The sequence below is a fragment of the Lacerta agilis genome, chromosome 7 (genome assembly GCF_009819535.1).
Source record: "Lacerta agilis isolate rLacAgi1 chromosome 7, rLacAgi1.pri, whole genome shotgun sequence".
In the NCBI taxonomy this organism is placed as follows: Eukaryota; Metazoa; Chordata; class Lepidosauria; order Squamata; family Lacertidae; genus Lacerta; species Lacerta agilis.
This window is the reverse complement of record NC_046318.1, coordinates 83,798,720-83,814,007: the sequence shown is the minus strand read 5'-3', so window position 1 is coordinate 83,814,007 and position 15,288 is coordinate 83,798,720. Positions and strand designations below refer to the sequence as shown.

Sequence of the window (15,288 nt, the reverse complement as noted above, 5' to 3'; positions counted from 1 at the left end):
AGGTTTCTCCGTGGTTTTAAGTTTGGTGATTAGTTGTAATTCAGCCACTTCTCTTTCCAGTCTATTTCAGAAAATTAAACTGGAAATTCAGAAAATTTCAGAAATAGACTGGAAAGAGAAGTGGCTGAATTACAACTAATCACCAAACATAAAACCACGGAGAAACCTGGTCTGAACAAAGACATTGGATTCTTATCTCATTATACATAACAAAGCTATCTTTAGCCATCTCACCCCTTGCCTTTCCCTGCTAGACTAATTGCAGCCGTTAAGAGTCGTCAACAGGTTTTCCACACCTATCAGCTGATCACCCATTCCCACCACCCTTCTGAGTAATACCCCTCCCCACTCCCCCACTATATTTAAGGATCTGGTGACTTCTGTTTCAGTGTATCTGAAGAAGTGTGCATGCACACGAAAGCTCATACCAGGAACAAACTCAGTTGGTCTCTAAGGTGCTACTGGAAAGAATTTTTGATTTTGTTTTGACTATGGCAGACCAACACGGCTACCCACCTGTAACTGGTAATATTCAGACTATTTGCCCATCTAGTCTCAGGCACAGACTGGCATTCCCACATCACCTGCCACCCAATAATTTTTTCAGGGAAACAACCGTAGATGTTGGAACCTGAGACCTTCTGCTTGCAAAACTTGCATTCTGAGACTGAACTAGGGGGCCATCTTTCTGAACCCTGACAGTTATGTTTTGAGTCTCACAGACAGCCTGTTCCCCATGGCCCTTGTCCCTGCGGCAGCCACAGAACGGGGAAAAGCCTGAGTTCCGTGCCAGACGCGAGACTCTGCATTTTGAAAGTCAACCAATAGTCCTGTCTCCATTCACTCTCTCTGCATCACTGTGACACTAATAATAATAATAATAATAATAATAATAATAATAATAATAATAATAATAATATTCTGCAGCTCCCAGCAGAATAGTAAAAACACAATAAAACACCCAACATTCAAAGCTTCCCTAAACAATTTAAAAGAAACGTAAGACCACTGTTCATGTACACAATAACAGCTGCTAGAATATTAGTAGCCAGAAACTAGAAGAATGAAACTTTACCACCGGTAACAGAATGGCAGGTTCCTATGACGGAGTATTTACAATTAGCTAAATTGACTGGGAAAATCAGAGAAGTGTCAGACCAAGAGGTTTATGGAGAATGGGAAATATTTAAAACATACCTGAACTCATACTGTACAAACGAAATAATGCTTGCAGTATTAGATTGATACTTGTAAGCAAAAAACGAATTGGACAATGCACAAGAGTACATAATATAAGAGATCTATATAATTTATAAGACTGTAAAAGAAATTAGGATAGTATAGTAAGAACGATTGGAAATCATCGATTTTAATTTTTTAGATAAATGTAATGTATTATTAGTACAGTGGTGCCCCGCAAGACGAAATTAATTCGTTCTGCGAGTGCTGTCGTATAGCGAAAATTTCGTCTTGCGAAGCACCAACGGGGGAAGAGCAGTTTGACGAAAAAAAGGGGGGAAATCGGCAATTTTTTCGTCTTGCGAGGCAAGCCCATAGGAAAATTCGTCTTGCGAGGCAGCCTTCCGCTAGTGAATGCCTTTCGTCTAGCGAGTTTTTCGTCTAGCGAGGCATTCTTCTAGCGGGGCACCACTGTATTTGTTTTTTTCTGGTTTTTGTATTCATTTTTTATTGTAATGTTTTTTGTTTTGAATTATTTGGTATTTGTGTTATTAATGTTATTAATGTTTGTGTGTAAAATAATAATAATAATAATAATAATAATAATAATAATAATAATAATAATAATAATAATAATAACTATAACAATTTCCCTAAACAGGGAAGTTTTCTGGACCTCTTGTCGTGTTTGGGTGTCCCTTGCTCACGTGTTTCCCAAACCCCGCTTGCCTGGGGGAATCTGTTCTCCCTTTCCAGAGATTGGCACAGAGAAAGCCTGTTACAGGGACATGTCTTCCTTCCCGGAGACCAAGGCGGAGAAGTATGCCAACCGTGGGAAGGGCAAAAAGTTCCTCCAGTACAACCGCCGGCAGCTGAGCCGCATCTACCCCAAGGGGCAGCGCCTGGACTCCTCCAACTACGACCCGCTGCCCATGTGGATCTGCGGAAGCCAGCTGGTGGCCCTCAACTTCCAGACCCCTGGTAGGTCAGCCCCGCTTCCTCACAGCAGCTGCAAGCTCTCTTTTTTCCCTTTTCCCTTTCATTGCAAGCTTTATTGACATTTTAAAAAAAGTTGCCAAGCACAAAGTGTGGCCTTCCAGGACAAATGCACGAACGGATGTTAAGTGTGCTGTCATCGACACGGCATCAAAACTTGGAAGCTCTTCTCCACGGCAGATTAAGCTCACGTCCTAGAGCTGGGGTGGTCAACCTGGTCCCTACCGCCCACTAGTCGGTGTTTCAGGATTCTAGGTGGGCACAAGCTGAATCCTCCTTCCATCAAGCACTGGTGGGCGGCAGGGGCAGAGGAAGGGGGGTGCAGTGGGGGCGTCCCGCCCCAGGTATGTTTGTTGAGGGGGTGACATTTGGTGCACTGCCCGCCCACGATTCCCACGCCTACCCCGAGCCGTCAGAAGAAGGGGGGGAGCTGTGTCACTTTTCTGGCAGCATTCCCCCCCCCCTTCCACCTTCATTTTGACAGCTTGGGGGAGGCTTGGGAGTCGTGGGCGGGTGGCATGCTGAATGCCCGCTATTGGCAGCTTACTCCACCCCCATGGGCGGCTCGCTCCGCACCCGGCTGCAGGGTGTGCACGCCTCTCTGTGCACCCGAGCAGCTGCCCCGTGCCTGGGAGGGCACCCTCCGTGCCCCGCCCCACTCAGGAGCATGCCCCGCTGCTGGTGGGCAGTAAGGAAATTTTACCATCAAGAAAGATGCACTAGTGGGCGGTAGGTATAAAAAGGTTGACCACCCCAGTCTGACGCAGCTGATGTATTTGCAGGTTTCCCCCACTGCTTCCTGCCTCCAGGGTGGGGCATCTCAGGAGCAGGTGCCAAACGTGGATCTCTGGGCTCCTCTGAACGTCCCTTGGGACGCCTGTCCAGGCCACGCCCCCTTTCTTATGCCACGCCCCCTTTTCCTAGTACACACCCCTCATTGGCCCTGATCCGCTCCCTTCCAACAGCTCTAGGCACTGATCTACGAAACCCAAGGAGGGTTGCGTTGAGACCCATTCCCACCACAATCCACGTCCGTGAAACATCCTCGAGCCGCGGTCCACTTATTTTCCCGTATTATATTTGACATTAACACTTATATGTGCTGTGTTACGCCCAGGGGAGACCCCCCAAAGTGGCTCCCTTTAGTCATGGCCGAGCTCTTCTATCACACCCCATCCCAGATAAAGCAGGAGCACACACACCTGTTCGTTAACTCTTCATTGGCAAAATAAACACCCCATGAATCACGGCTTCCCTCTGTTGGATCACTCCCTTGGCCCTTTGCCACATATTCCTCGGAGCCCTGACATCTCCGTGGCTCTGCAGCTGCACTTTCTCAACCGTCCTGCCGTGGCCGTGTGGGACGTCCTGCAACGCCGTGCCTTTCCCCTCCTTGCTCTGAGAGCCAGTGTGGTGTAGTGGTTAAGAGCAGTGGACTCGTAATCTGAGGAACCGGGTTCGCGTCTCCTCTCTTCCACATGCAGCTGCTGGGTGACCTTGAGACTTCTCTGAAGTCTCTCAGCCCCCACTCGCCTCACAGAGTGTTTGTTGTGGGGGAGGAAGGGAAAGGAGAATGTTAGCCGCTTTGAGACTCCTTCGGGTAGCGATAAAGCATGACATCAAATCCAAACTCTTCTTCTTCTCTGCTTCCAGACAAGCCTATGCAGCTGAACCAGTCGCTCTTCATGCTGGGGGGCCGCAGTGGATATGTCCTGCAGCCGGACATCATGCGGGACGAGCTCTTTGACCCCTTCGACAAGAGCAGCCTGAAGCATGTGGAGCCCATCACCGTTCAGCTGCAGGCAAGTGAGAAGAGGAGGAGGAGGAGGAGGAGACTGGGGTGGCCCATCTCCAGCTCCCGTCCGGTGCCTTTCAGTGGGGGAAACTGTGCCGTTCCTTTTCCTTTGCATTTGCTTCCGAATGCCACTAGCTGGAAACCGCAGGAGGGGAGATTGCAGCTCTCTTGCACTCGGAACCCCGCTTGTGGGTTTGAGGTTGGCCAATGTGAGAACGGGAAGCTGGACCAGACGGGCCCCTTTGGCCTGATCCAGCAGGCCCCTCTTCCGTTCTGACGTCTTACCCTTTCCCACCTAGCTCAATGCCTTTCTCCTCCCCACAGATCCTGGGGGCCCGGCACCTCCCCAAGAATGGACGCAGCATCGTTTGCCCCTTTGTGGAGGTGGAGGTCTGTGGCTCCGAGTTCGACAACAGCAAAAACAAGACAGATGTCGTAGGTGAGAAGGCCGGTCTCCTCGGCTGTGGTTGAGACAGACAGACAGACAGATTACCGGCCTTTCTCTTCCTGCAAAGCAAAACTAGAGCTCCAGGTCTCTCTCATGACTGGGGGCTTCCCCCCTCCCACCCCATCTCCTGAGTCATTTCCTACAGTCTCGTGGCTTTGCATAGTTCCTCGTTTCCCAGAGGTGGGGTAAGCAACTTGTGGTTCGTGACAGTTTGAACGACCCATTCATTAAGGTTATAGCAAAATCAGGTTAAAAACCTCCAAGGAAAGAGAGCCTGCTATTTTCCAGGGGAATTTGCTCCCTGTCAAACGGCTCTTGCCATCAGAAAGTTCTCCCTAATGTTGAGTCACAATCTTCTCTCTAGTAACTTGAAGCCATTGGTTCGAGTCCTGCCCTCCGGAGCAGGAGAAAACATGCTTGTTCCATTTTCCATGTGACATCCCATCATATGTTGGAAGACGGCTCTCAATCTCCTCTTTTCCAGGCTAAACATGCGCAGCTTCTTTAACCATTTCTCATAAGCCTTGGCTTCTAGACCCTCTATCATCTCGGTCGCCTTCCTCGGCACACCTTCCAGCTTGTCGATACCCTCTTTAAATTGTGTTGCCCAGAACAGGACACAGGACTCCAGGTGTGGTTCAGGGGTCTTGGCTTACTCACAACCTCCTTGTTTCATTTTGATTTTCTCGCTCCCAGCTGACAACGGCCTCAATGCGGTTTGGCTCCTCAAGCAGTTTGTATTTGACATTAACAACCCCGAGTTTGCCTTTCTGCGCTTTGTGGTCTACGAGGAGGACATGTTCAGCGACCCGAACTTCTTGGCTCAGGCCACCTTCCCTGTCAAGGGCCTCAAAACAGGTATGGGCTGAATCTCTGCCCCCCCTGCTTCCTTTCCCACGCTGATTCATGGCCCTCTCTCCTCATGATCCAATAGGGCACATTCTCTGCCCCAGTCCCACTAGCCACGGAAGCCGTGGAAATGATGGAGTGGCCCAGTGGATCTTCCTTGGCAGTCAATATTTTTATATTAACAGTATTATTGATGTTGTTGTTTGTTGTTAGGAGAGAATAAAAGGCTAAGGCAGGGTTCCCCAAACTCAGGTCTCCGGCCGTTTTGGGACTACAGTTCCCATCATCCCTGACCGCCGATCCTGGTGATGAGAGTTGGAGTCCAAAAACAGCTGGACAACCCAAGTTCGGGAAACTCTGGGCTAAGGAGTAAATGCTACACAAATCCAGAGAGGAGTCCCTAAGGCGGTTGGAAGGTGTCTTGTACGCCGCCTTCCGGCAATGCCTGCAGACAAGCTGGTGCCAAATTTATTGCTCCGCTTTCACTTGCATTCAACTGTGGTCTCTGCCTGCAGGTTACAGGTCGGTGCCCCTCAAGAACAGCTACAGCGAGGACCTCGAACTCGCTTCCTTGCTGATCCACATTGAAATTGTCAATGCCAAGGTAAGCAAGATGCTTGCGGTATCCCATAGGCTGCTATGCCCTGCACTGGCAGATGAGCATCTAAGGCCCCATGCAATGGGTTGCCCATGGTTAAAAGCAAAAGTCTAGTGTCAATATACAGGTGAAACTCGAAAAATTAGAATATCGTGGAAAGGTTCATTTCTTTCAGTAATTCAACTTAAAAGGTGAAACTGATATATGAGATGGACTCATGACATGCAAAGCGAGATATGTCAAGCCTTTATTTGTTATAATTGTGATGATTATGGCGTACAGCTGATGAGAACCCCAAATGAACAATTTCAACTTTGGGGTTTTCATCAGCTGTGCACCATAATCATCACAATTATAACAAACAAAGGCTTGACATAACTCGCTTTGCATGTCATGAGTCTATTTCATATAATAAACTCCAGTAGCTAATGAAAACAATTGATTACATAAATGGACTTTTCCACGATATTCTAATTTTTTGAGTTTCACCTGTACTTAGAGAAAGGAGCTGGGTTTACTGACAAAATGTGGTTGTGGTTCTCTCAGGGTTCCAAGTTAAAATGTATTTAAGAAGTGTCATAATTTTTCCTTGATTTTACTGTTTTATCTTTTGGGGGCGTTGTGTGTAATTTTTTTATTAAATTTTCTGTTTTACAATTTTGAACATTCATTTAAACAACCTTAAAATGTCAGTGACTTCCCTTCTTCTCTTTCCATGGTTCATTTTGCACATCATAATTCCCTGCATATTTTACAGAGACTAAACCATTCACCAATCTATTATTACATCCATTAAAACTTGTTTATGCTGTTGAATTTATCTTAATACTGCCAACATTTTCAAGTGTACACAATTCCCGCCCCATATATTCAATAAACATTTTCCAGTCTTCTTTAAATGTATGTTCTTCTTGTTCTCTTATTCTGTATGTTAGGTCTGTAAGCTGCGCATATTCCATCAGTTTAGGTTGCCATTCTTCTTTAGTGGGGACTTTGCTCGTTTTCCATTTTGGGGCGAACAGAACACGGGCCACAGTAGTGGCATACATAAATAACTTTTTTTAACCTGTGTTATCTTTTGTAAACCACTCTGAGGTTTCTCACAATCAAGTGGTCTATAAGTTTTATGAAATAATAATAATAATAATAATAATAATAATAATAATAATAATGGTCCGACCCCATGCGATAAACGCACGGTGGTGCCTTGGAAGCTGCAAGGCCAGTGCGGCCGCCTCCCTCTGGGGCTCAGGGCTTTGCCACCCATAGCAGTTCCTCTGTGTGTTGCAGGAGGAAGACGACGAGAACCTCTACTCCTCCATCCAGCAATTGCGCGACCGCGCCAACGAACTCTCCAACCAGGTGTCCGGCTTCGAGCACAGCAGCAATGGCGACTCTCGCTACCAGCAGCGGCTGGACGAGCTGCGAGCGGCTCAGGAGCGCCTCATGGAGCTGACAGAAGTGCGCAACAGGAAGTGAGTGGGCGCCACTGGGCTCTCCCTTCTGTTCCCGTTCCTGCCGCCCATCCTTGGCCTAGCCAGCTCCCCTGTCGAAGCCTCCCTGGTCTGCCCTCTTCCCTGATAAGAAGCCGCTCGGCTCTTTCCGCTCTTTCTATGGGTGATGTGGGGACCGCCCCCCCTTCTCCTGAACAGTGCCGGATTTACATACAGTGGTGCCCCGCTAGACGAATGCCTCGCTAGACGAAAAACTCGCTAGATGAAGGCATTCGTCTAGCAGAAGGCTGCCCCGCAAGACGAATTTGTCTATGGGGCTGCCTCGCAAGACGAATTTTTTTTTCATCTAGTGAAAACCGCGGTTTGCATTGCCGCTTCGCTAGACGAAAAACCCGCTAGACGAAAAAGCTATAGCTTAGGGCCCCACTGTACTAATTGTATTTCAGAGACACAGGTGGCGCTGTGGTCTAAACCACTGAGCCTAGGGCTTGCCGATCGGAAGGTCGGCAGTTCGAATCCCCGCAATGGGGTGAGTTCCCGTTGCTCGGTCCCAGGTCAAAGTGCAAGTAGATAAATAGGTACCGCTCTGGCGGGAAGGTAAACGGCATTTCCATGCGCTGCTCTGGTTCGCCAGAAGCGGCTTTGTCATGCTGGCCACATGACCCGGAAGCTGTCTGCGGACAAACGCCGGCTCCCTCGGCCTATAGAGCGAGATGAGCGCCGCAACCCCAGAGTCGTCCGCGACTGGACTTAGCAGTCAGGGGTACCTTTACCTTTAATTGTATTTCAGTTCAATAATTACTTTGATAAAATACATATTTTGTTATGTGCAAATGGCTTTAGATACCTATTAGGTTCATAAATGACCATATAGCATATATTCAACACAAAAAACAGCGACAATTTGTTGTTGACAAAGAACAGCTGGACATAGAAAGGGCCCCATTACCTTCAGTAGTTTAGGGCCTCATCAAACCTTAATCCAGTCCTGCTCCTGAACTTTCCCAAGAACAGGAGGACAGTATAGATTTAGAGCGGTGGTTTGCAGAAGGGCACAGTTCAGAGGCTGCAGAGGGCAGAAGCTGGGCTTTATTGGAAGAAGGATAGCAGGAAGAAGAAGAAACACCAGGGGAGAGACAGCCGAAAGACTCACAGTCCTTGGAAAGCATTCCTGACCACCCACCCCCCCTCACAGAACCAGGCAGGCATTGAGGGCATTAGAACAGAGAGCTCAGAGGCAGAAAGCTCAAGATTAACCGATGCAGGAGTGACGTCGAATAGGGGAGACGTAGTGGGGTGGGACTTTACTTGGAGCAATGCCATTTTTAGGGCAGGCTGCATTTCTTCGTCGTTCTCTGTGAATTATTGAATAAATTGCTTGGTAAGAACTTTTATTGTTTCTCTGATTCTGGGCTGCCACCGTGGGAGGGATCTGATTCCCCAAAGCCTGACAGGTGGGGAGCTGGAAGAACAGTTGCTCTGGTGCCTTATCATCATCATCATCATCATCTATTTATTTATTTGTTTGTTTATTTATTTATTAATACCCTGCCATTTTCTCTGACAGGGACTCAAGGCGGCTTACAAATAAAATAGGAGTAGCTAAAAACATGGGGGTGGGGGTGGGGGAGCCAATAATAGAACAGTGGAATCATAGAATTGTAGTCGAAAGGGACCCCCAGGGGTCATCAAGTCCAACCCCCTGCAATGCAGGAATCTTTCGCCCAACGTGGCGCTCGAACCCACGTCCCTGAGGTTAACTCTACCACCTGAGTGATCGTTAAGCATTGATACATATCTTGACTATCTGTCACCAATGCTTTAGCTGAGATTCCTGCATTGCAGGGGGTTGGACTGGATGACCCCCGGGGTCCCTTCCAACTCTACCATTCTGTGATGCTGCGATAGAACATACAGATGGTTGCCGCAAAAACAACAGCCCTCTCATTAAAAGCAGCCAGTTGCCAAAAGGCTGTTGGGACAAGAAGCTCATCACCTGCCAGCGGATCGACGGCAAGGAGGGAGCCTAAACTCAACGGAAGAAAGTCTTCCAAGCTATGGAGTCAGTCAGAGCGATGGTGGCATAAGAGGGGTGTGGTGAGAGCATCACTCCAAGCAGTGGAACACAGCAGCCCTTGTGCTCTGCTCTGCTAAAACCAGAAACTTAGCTGCTGCTCTTGGAAGGACTCGGCCCCTCGGTTTATTTACGATTGTCTTCCTATTCCACTATTCCTCCCGGATGAGTCTTGCGAGGTTCTCCCTCTCCCCTACAACCCTTCGATGTAGGCTGAGCTGAGAGTTGGTGACTGGCCCCAAGAGGGGATTTGAACCCAGGACTCCTGGGTCCCAGTCCGGCACTCTGTAACCGCAATGGCACCTGCTCTCTTTTTAAGTTCTCGAGGAGAGGCCCCCAGGCCCACGCAGACTCCAATCATGCTCTTTGTTTCCCCCAACGCAGGTTGATGGAGAAGAAGAAGCGAGACCGGCAGCTGGCCAACAAGCGGAACTGAAGCAAGGCCAGCGTCCCTGGCTCGCCCGTGCCACTGGGGGGCCTTGGAGGCAGCCTCTTCCTTCTCCCCACCAAGCCCCAAAATGGCCTTTCCTACCAGCCACTGCCCAGACAGTTCTCTGCTGCCCAAGTCCCAGCTGGCTGGCTTCCTGGCACCAGGGGCAGAGGCTGATGCGGCCACAGCAAGAGCGCCCCCCAGGGGTGATGGGAAGCAGGAATCCGAGCGGACTGACCGCCTGCGAGGATGGAGACCCTGCAAGTTCCCGCAGGCCCCATTACGGACGCCGGACGTGGGCCTTGTCGAAAAGTTTGCTTGAGCTTAATTTTAACCCATAGCGGAGGAGCTGGGCTTTTTATTACTTTTAATTTAATCACCCCTGCCCCCCGCCCCCTGCTTAATCCTGGCCACTTTATGGTCGCAGCTTGGAAGATGTCTCTGGCGTCACTTTGCAGGACAGTTCCCACACCTAACCCCGCACATTGCAAACCTGCAGAGGCCGAAAAGCTGGAGTAGTAGGAATCCAGGACAGAGGAAATTACAGCTGGGTGTAGAGGATTTGCAAAGGGAAGCTAAGAAAAATAGATCCCGTGAGGTGAGAGTTAGACATCAAAAGGTTACTGAGCGGGAGGATCAGTTGGTGGGGGCAGGAACAAGATGCACCCTTTCCCCCTCCAGAGAGGCACAGTGAGTCTGCTGTGAATACAGATGTGCCTCACAGCGAGCTCCCCCCCCCCTCCATCCTTAAGCACAAAGTTCTCCGGCCGCAAACCTTGCTGTCATGATGGCTGCACTCTGTCTCGGAGGCAGCGGTGCTCCCGAGTGCCGGTTGCTGGAAGCCACAGGAGGGGAGAGTACAGATCTTGCGCTCGAATCCTGCTTGCGGGTTTCCAATAAGGGGCATCTATCTGGCTGGCCACCGTGAGAACGGGATGCTGGACCAGATGGGTCGTTGGCCTGATCCTGCAGGCTCTCCATACGTCCTTGCGCCGCTTGGATCTGGAATAGATCTCGTTTATTTTGAGGGGGCTTATTATTCCCGTTAAGCGTGCGCAGGATATGGCAGCCGTGCTATATTTATTTATTTATTGCTGGGGGAGAGAAAGTTCCCTTGCTGCCGCTGCCTTTCACAACCTTCAGTCGAGAACACCCCACGGCGTTTCTTGTTGTTGCAGGGAGTAGACTCTGCCCTGCTGCAGCGGCTGCATCGCGGACACCAGGAAGGGAGTTGGCCCAGGGACCACGGCTGTCGATTGTGGCTTTGCACCCTCTGGCCTTGATAGCCTGACTTCCTTATTATAGTGTCTTCAAACGGATGTAAGGAAAGGACCTGCAGGCGTTGGGGAAAGCAAGCCCTGGGAACGAGGAACCTCTGAATTTGCTACCGTTTTCACTTTAGCTGTCGGCAGACTCCTGTAATTTCTATCTTTCGCCAGGGGCTCTAATGGGAACAGCTTAGCACACCACAGGGCAAGCCATGGTAGGAACAGGCATGTGGTAGGAGACCCCCACCCTCACCCTACCCCCAGCTGTCTCTTTTACATCCATACTGGCAGAGAGAGAGAGAGAGAGAGAGGAGCTATGGAGCGTGTCAGTAAATCATAGTACAGGTGCTGTTCCACATTTTTGCTGGTGGATTGAAATGAAAACTTCCCTTCCTCTGTTCGGTTGGAGTCCCCAAACCAGAGCTTTCCAAACTTGGCACGTCAGTGGCACACTTTTTAGACATACATCATTTTGCGACACAGCAATTCACTTTGACCAGCAAGCCAGGGGTTAAACCAGGGGTCAGCAACCTTTTTCAGCCGTGGGCTGGTCCACCGTCCCTCAGACCATGTGGTGGGCCGGACAATATTTTGAAGGTGGGGGGGGTGAACAAATTCCTACGGCCCACAAATAACCCAGAGATGCATTTTAAATAAAATGACACATTCTACTCATTTAAAAACATGCCGATTCCCAATTACTCAGTTGGTCTCTAAGGTGCTACTAGAAAGAATTTTCGATTTTGTTATGCCGATTCCCAGTCCGTCCACGGGCCTTAGGTTCCCTACCTCTGGGTTAAACTAACCCCTTTCCAGCCCCGGGAGCAGTCGTGCGACGTCTATACCTATGTCTAGGGAAGTTTTTAATGTTTGAAGTTTTATTCTGTTTTTAGTCCTCTGCTGGGAGCCACCTAGAGTGGCTGGGGAGACCCGGCTGGATGTTGTTGTTGTTCACAACTGTTGTTGTTCAGTTGTGTCCGACTCTTCGTGACCCCATGGACCAGAGCACGCCAGGCACGCCTATCTTTCACTGCCTCCCGCAGTTTGGCCAAACTCATGCTAGTCGCTTCGAGAACACTGTCCAATCATCTCATCCTCTGTCATCCCCTTCTTGTGCCTCCATATTTCCCAACATCAGGGTCTTTTCCAGGGAGTCTTCTCTTCTCATGAGGTGGCCAAAGTACTGGAGCCTCAACTTCAGGATCTGTCCTTCTAGTGAGCACTCAGGGCTGATTTCCTTCAGAATGGATAGGTTTGATCTTCTTGCAGTCCATGGGACTCTCCTCCAGCACCATAATTCAAAAGCATCAATTCTTCGGCCATCAGCCTTCTTGATGGTCCAGCTCTCACTTCCGTACATTACTACTGGGAAAACCAGAGCTTGAACTATATGGACCTTTGTCGGCAAGGTGATGTCTTTGCTTTTTAAGATGCTGTCTAGGTTTGTCATCCGGCTGGATGGGCAGGGTATAAAGAATAAAATTATTATTATTATTGCACACTGCAGCCGACACACCGTTTGAAAGCTCTGCCATAAACGTTTGCGTTTTGAGAATCTGTTTCAGAGGAGATGTCCAATGTCTTGCCCCTGGGCCCTTAGCAGGATAGCAAGCCAAGGCATCAACGTTCACCTTAGTGAGTTCTTCCTTCTTTCCCAGGGAAAGAATCCCAGGGATTCTGCAGTAGAATCACGTACACCGATGAAGCAAACCCCAACAGTCGTGTCCTTCCTACCGATTGCAGAATTTGGGCCATTTTAGCAGCGTAACCCAGGGACAGATGCTGGGGGGAATTATGCCAAAAGTCGAAATGCACTTGAATTGAGCCCACGTGCAAGTGAGTCCCCCAAATCATTGCGGCTTATAGCGGCAGCTCCCAACTCACAAGCTTCATGGCAACACAGAAAGCTCCTGCTGCTACTAGGAGGCGTGTTCGAGTGATAAGGTGGTCTTTGGAGAGGTTCTGGTGAAGTTTTATTGATGGGGAAAGTTGGCCTATATGCAGAAATGAAAAGCTTTGCACAGAAAGCAAAGTCCAAATGCACAGGTAGCGAAGTAAGTCCGAATTGGCAGAGTAAGTTTGCGAAAAGGGCTGAAGCCGCAGGGAAATCGCTGCTGCCCAAACCGGGTTGAGAGGGGTGGGACATGTTTGCGGGAATCCTCCTGCAACCCACTCGCTCCAGTGGTGTTTGTGCAGGGAAGTTGTGGCCTGTAGGGAAGAGGGAAAATGAAGGTGGCTGGGAGGAAGCTGGCAAGGAGAGCTAAGAGGAGACCTGGAAGATCCCAAATACCAGATTTATTGGTGGGGTGGGTAGTTGCATTCTGCCAAACTCTTGCTGTATGACCTATCTTTGCAGCCCATCCCTTTGCTGTGGTGTGAGGGATGTACTGAGCTCTTTAAAAAGGGTCTGGTGGAGAGGTGGTGGCATTTCAGAACCTCGCAGGATCATGCAGAAATAATGGCCTGGAGCTGTGGGGTGCAAAAAAATCTCAGAGAGAAGAGCAGAATTGTCTTCCTTCAGATAAGCTGGTGAAAGAGAGAAGCAGCTGGCAACTGGGCTGCGAGGAACTCTGCACAAGCCACACCCCAGAATATTTTGTCACGAGCAGGCTGAGGATTCCAACTTTTGCTATTTAAAGAGAAAACAGAGCGTGCATTCCAAAGCAAGGATAGGCATTGACATGCTGGGGATATCTCAGCTGTTAGAAAAGGGCTGGAGGCACAATGCAGCAAGCCAGAGACTTAATGTGACTTCAGGATCCCACGTTGCAGATTTACCCTGCAGGTGTTGAGAAGGGCGATGGTTCCATGCCTGGAATGCTTCCTCCTCCTTCCTCCCCATCCTGGCTCCTTCCTTCCACGGGCGCAGATCAGAGCTATGGCAGAAGATCCTTTAAAAGAGCATTAGGTGAATTCATCAATGGCTGCTAGCCTTGATGGTTCTGGTCTGTCTCTGCGGTCAGAGGCAGAAATGCTTCCGAAGACCAGTTTCTGGGATCTCACAAGAGGGGAGAGAGAGCTCTTGTGATTGAATCCTGCTCATTTGTTTGGCCACTATGAGAACAGGATGCTGTGCTAGGTGGGACCTTGGCCTGATCCAGAAGGGAAATGCTCAGAATAGCATTGCTTGAATTCCCTTCTTCACTTACTTTGGCCAGAGAGGGGCAGGAAGAGAGATGTTGTACCACAACAACCAGATTTAAAACCTTTTTGCCTCAAAGCAGGCAGTAGGTTCTGCACTCTGCAAGGGACCAAACCTGAATCCCTTTGCGTAGCCCTGCCTTAAAAGCAAGGGTGTGGTGCTTCCTACTCGTGCGTAACCTCCCCTATGGAATCATAAGACTTGCAGAGTTGGAAGGGGCAGAACCTTTTGCCCAACGAATGGGGCTCAAAAGGGAATGGTCAGTGTGATAAGTTTGCGAGGAGATGACTTGGGCAGCTGGTTGGCTGGGCCTCTGCAGTAGCTGCCCGTCAAGGGGACTTGGGTTAACTGCGATACTGACTCTTAAGGTATCCCTTTGCATGTTCCTAGCATCAGTGGTTGTCTCTTTTGTAATTTGCACGGGGCTTGAGGGAGGGCAGAAGCAAGCCTCGCCTTGGCCAGAGCCTTGAGTTCCAGTTTACCTGCCAAACATGCCTTTGAACCTGGGGACTTCCTAGCTCTTCAGTACCACGGTTGCCGGACGGGCTGCAGACCACATGGGGCGATGGAGGAAGAGGCTCGAGGGAGCAGGTGATGTTTCTGAGCACTACTCAAGCTCAGTGTGCAGGTAGAATCCCCAACTCGAAGCTTCCTTTGCGGGAGGGCTGCTGATGCAGCGTGGGGAGATTCTCCCCGACCAAGAGGGGAGGGCACAACAAGCACAAGAGAGTCTGCAAATACAGCAGCACTGTTGCAAGGAGACCACGTCCCTTCCAGTGCCACTCCGGGGAGGGACCCATGTACCCTTTGTATGAAAATAAAATCTATTTAGCCAGTATTTATACAGAAAAGTGCTTTGCCTGGATTTCTGTCTGGCTTCTTTCCCCTTCCTGTCAAGGGTGCGATTGTGCTTTCAACTTCACAAACATCCACTTGGCTGCCTAGGCCTCAGGGTTATGGCACTGGCAAAAACACCTGGCCTCATTCAGCCTACACATTTGTGACCATCTGACACAAGTCAGTCATTGGCTCCATCACTTGTTTCATCTATCTCA

At 49.4% G+C, this 15,288-nt stretch overlaps 1 protein-coding gene across 1 annotated transcript in view; it reads left to right on the top strand.

Moving 5' to 3' along the window:
* The window catches only part of LOC117050346 (1-phosphatidylinositol 4,5-bisphosphate phosphodiesterase gamma-1-like), an 84,299-nt gene extending 73,757 nt beyond the window's left edge, over window positions 1-10,542 (top strand). Inside the window, exons 25-31 of the mRNA XM_033155957.1 lie at window positions 1,936-2,160; window positions 3,829-3,977; window positions 4,295-4,409; window positions 5,115-5,276; window positions 5,783-5,871; window positions 7,156-7,340; window positions 9,778-10,542. Of these exons, the coding sequence (XP_033011848.1) occupies window positions 1,936-2,160; window positions 3,829-3,977; window positions 4,295-4,409; window positions 5,115-5,276; window positions 5,783-5,871; window positions 7,156-7,340; window positions 9,778-9,829 (977 nt within the window). The 3' untranslated portion in view covers window positions 9,830-10,542. The remainder of the gene's footprint in view (window positions 1-1,935; window positions 2,161-3,828; window positions 3,978-4,294; window positions 4,410-5,114; window positions 5,277-5,782; window positions 5,872-7,155; window positions 7,341-9,777) is intronic.
* The last annotated feature ends 4,746 nt before the right edge of the window (window positions 10,543-15,288 follow it).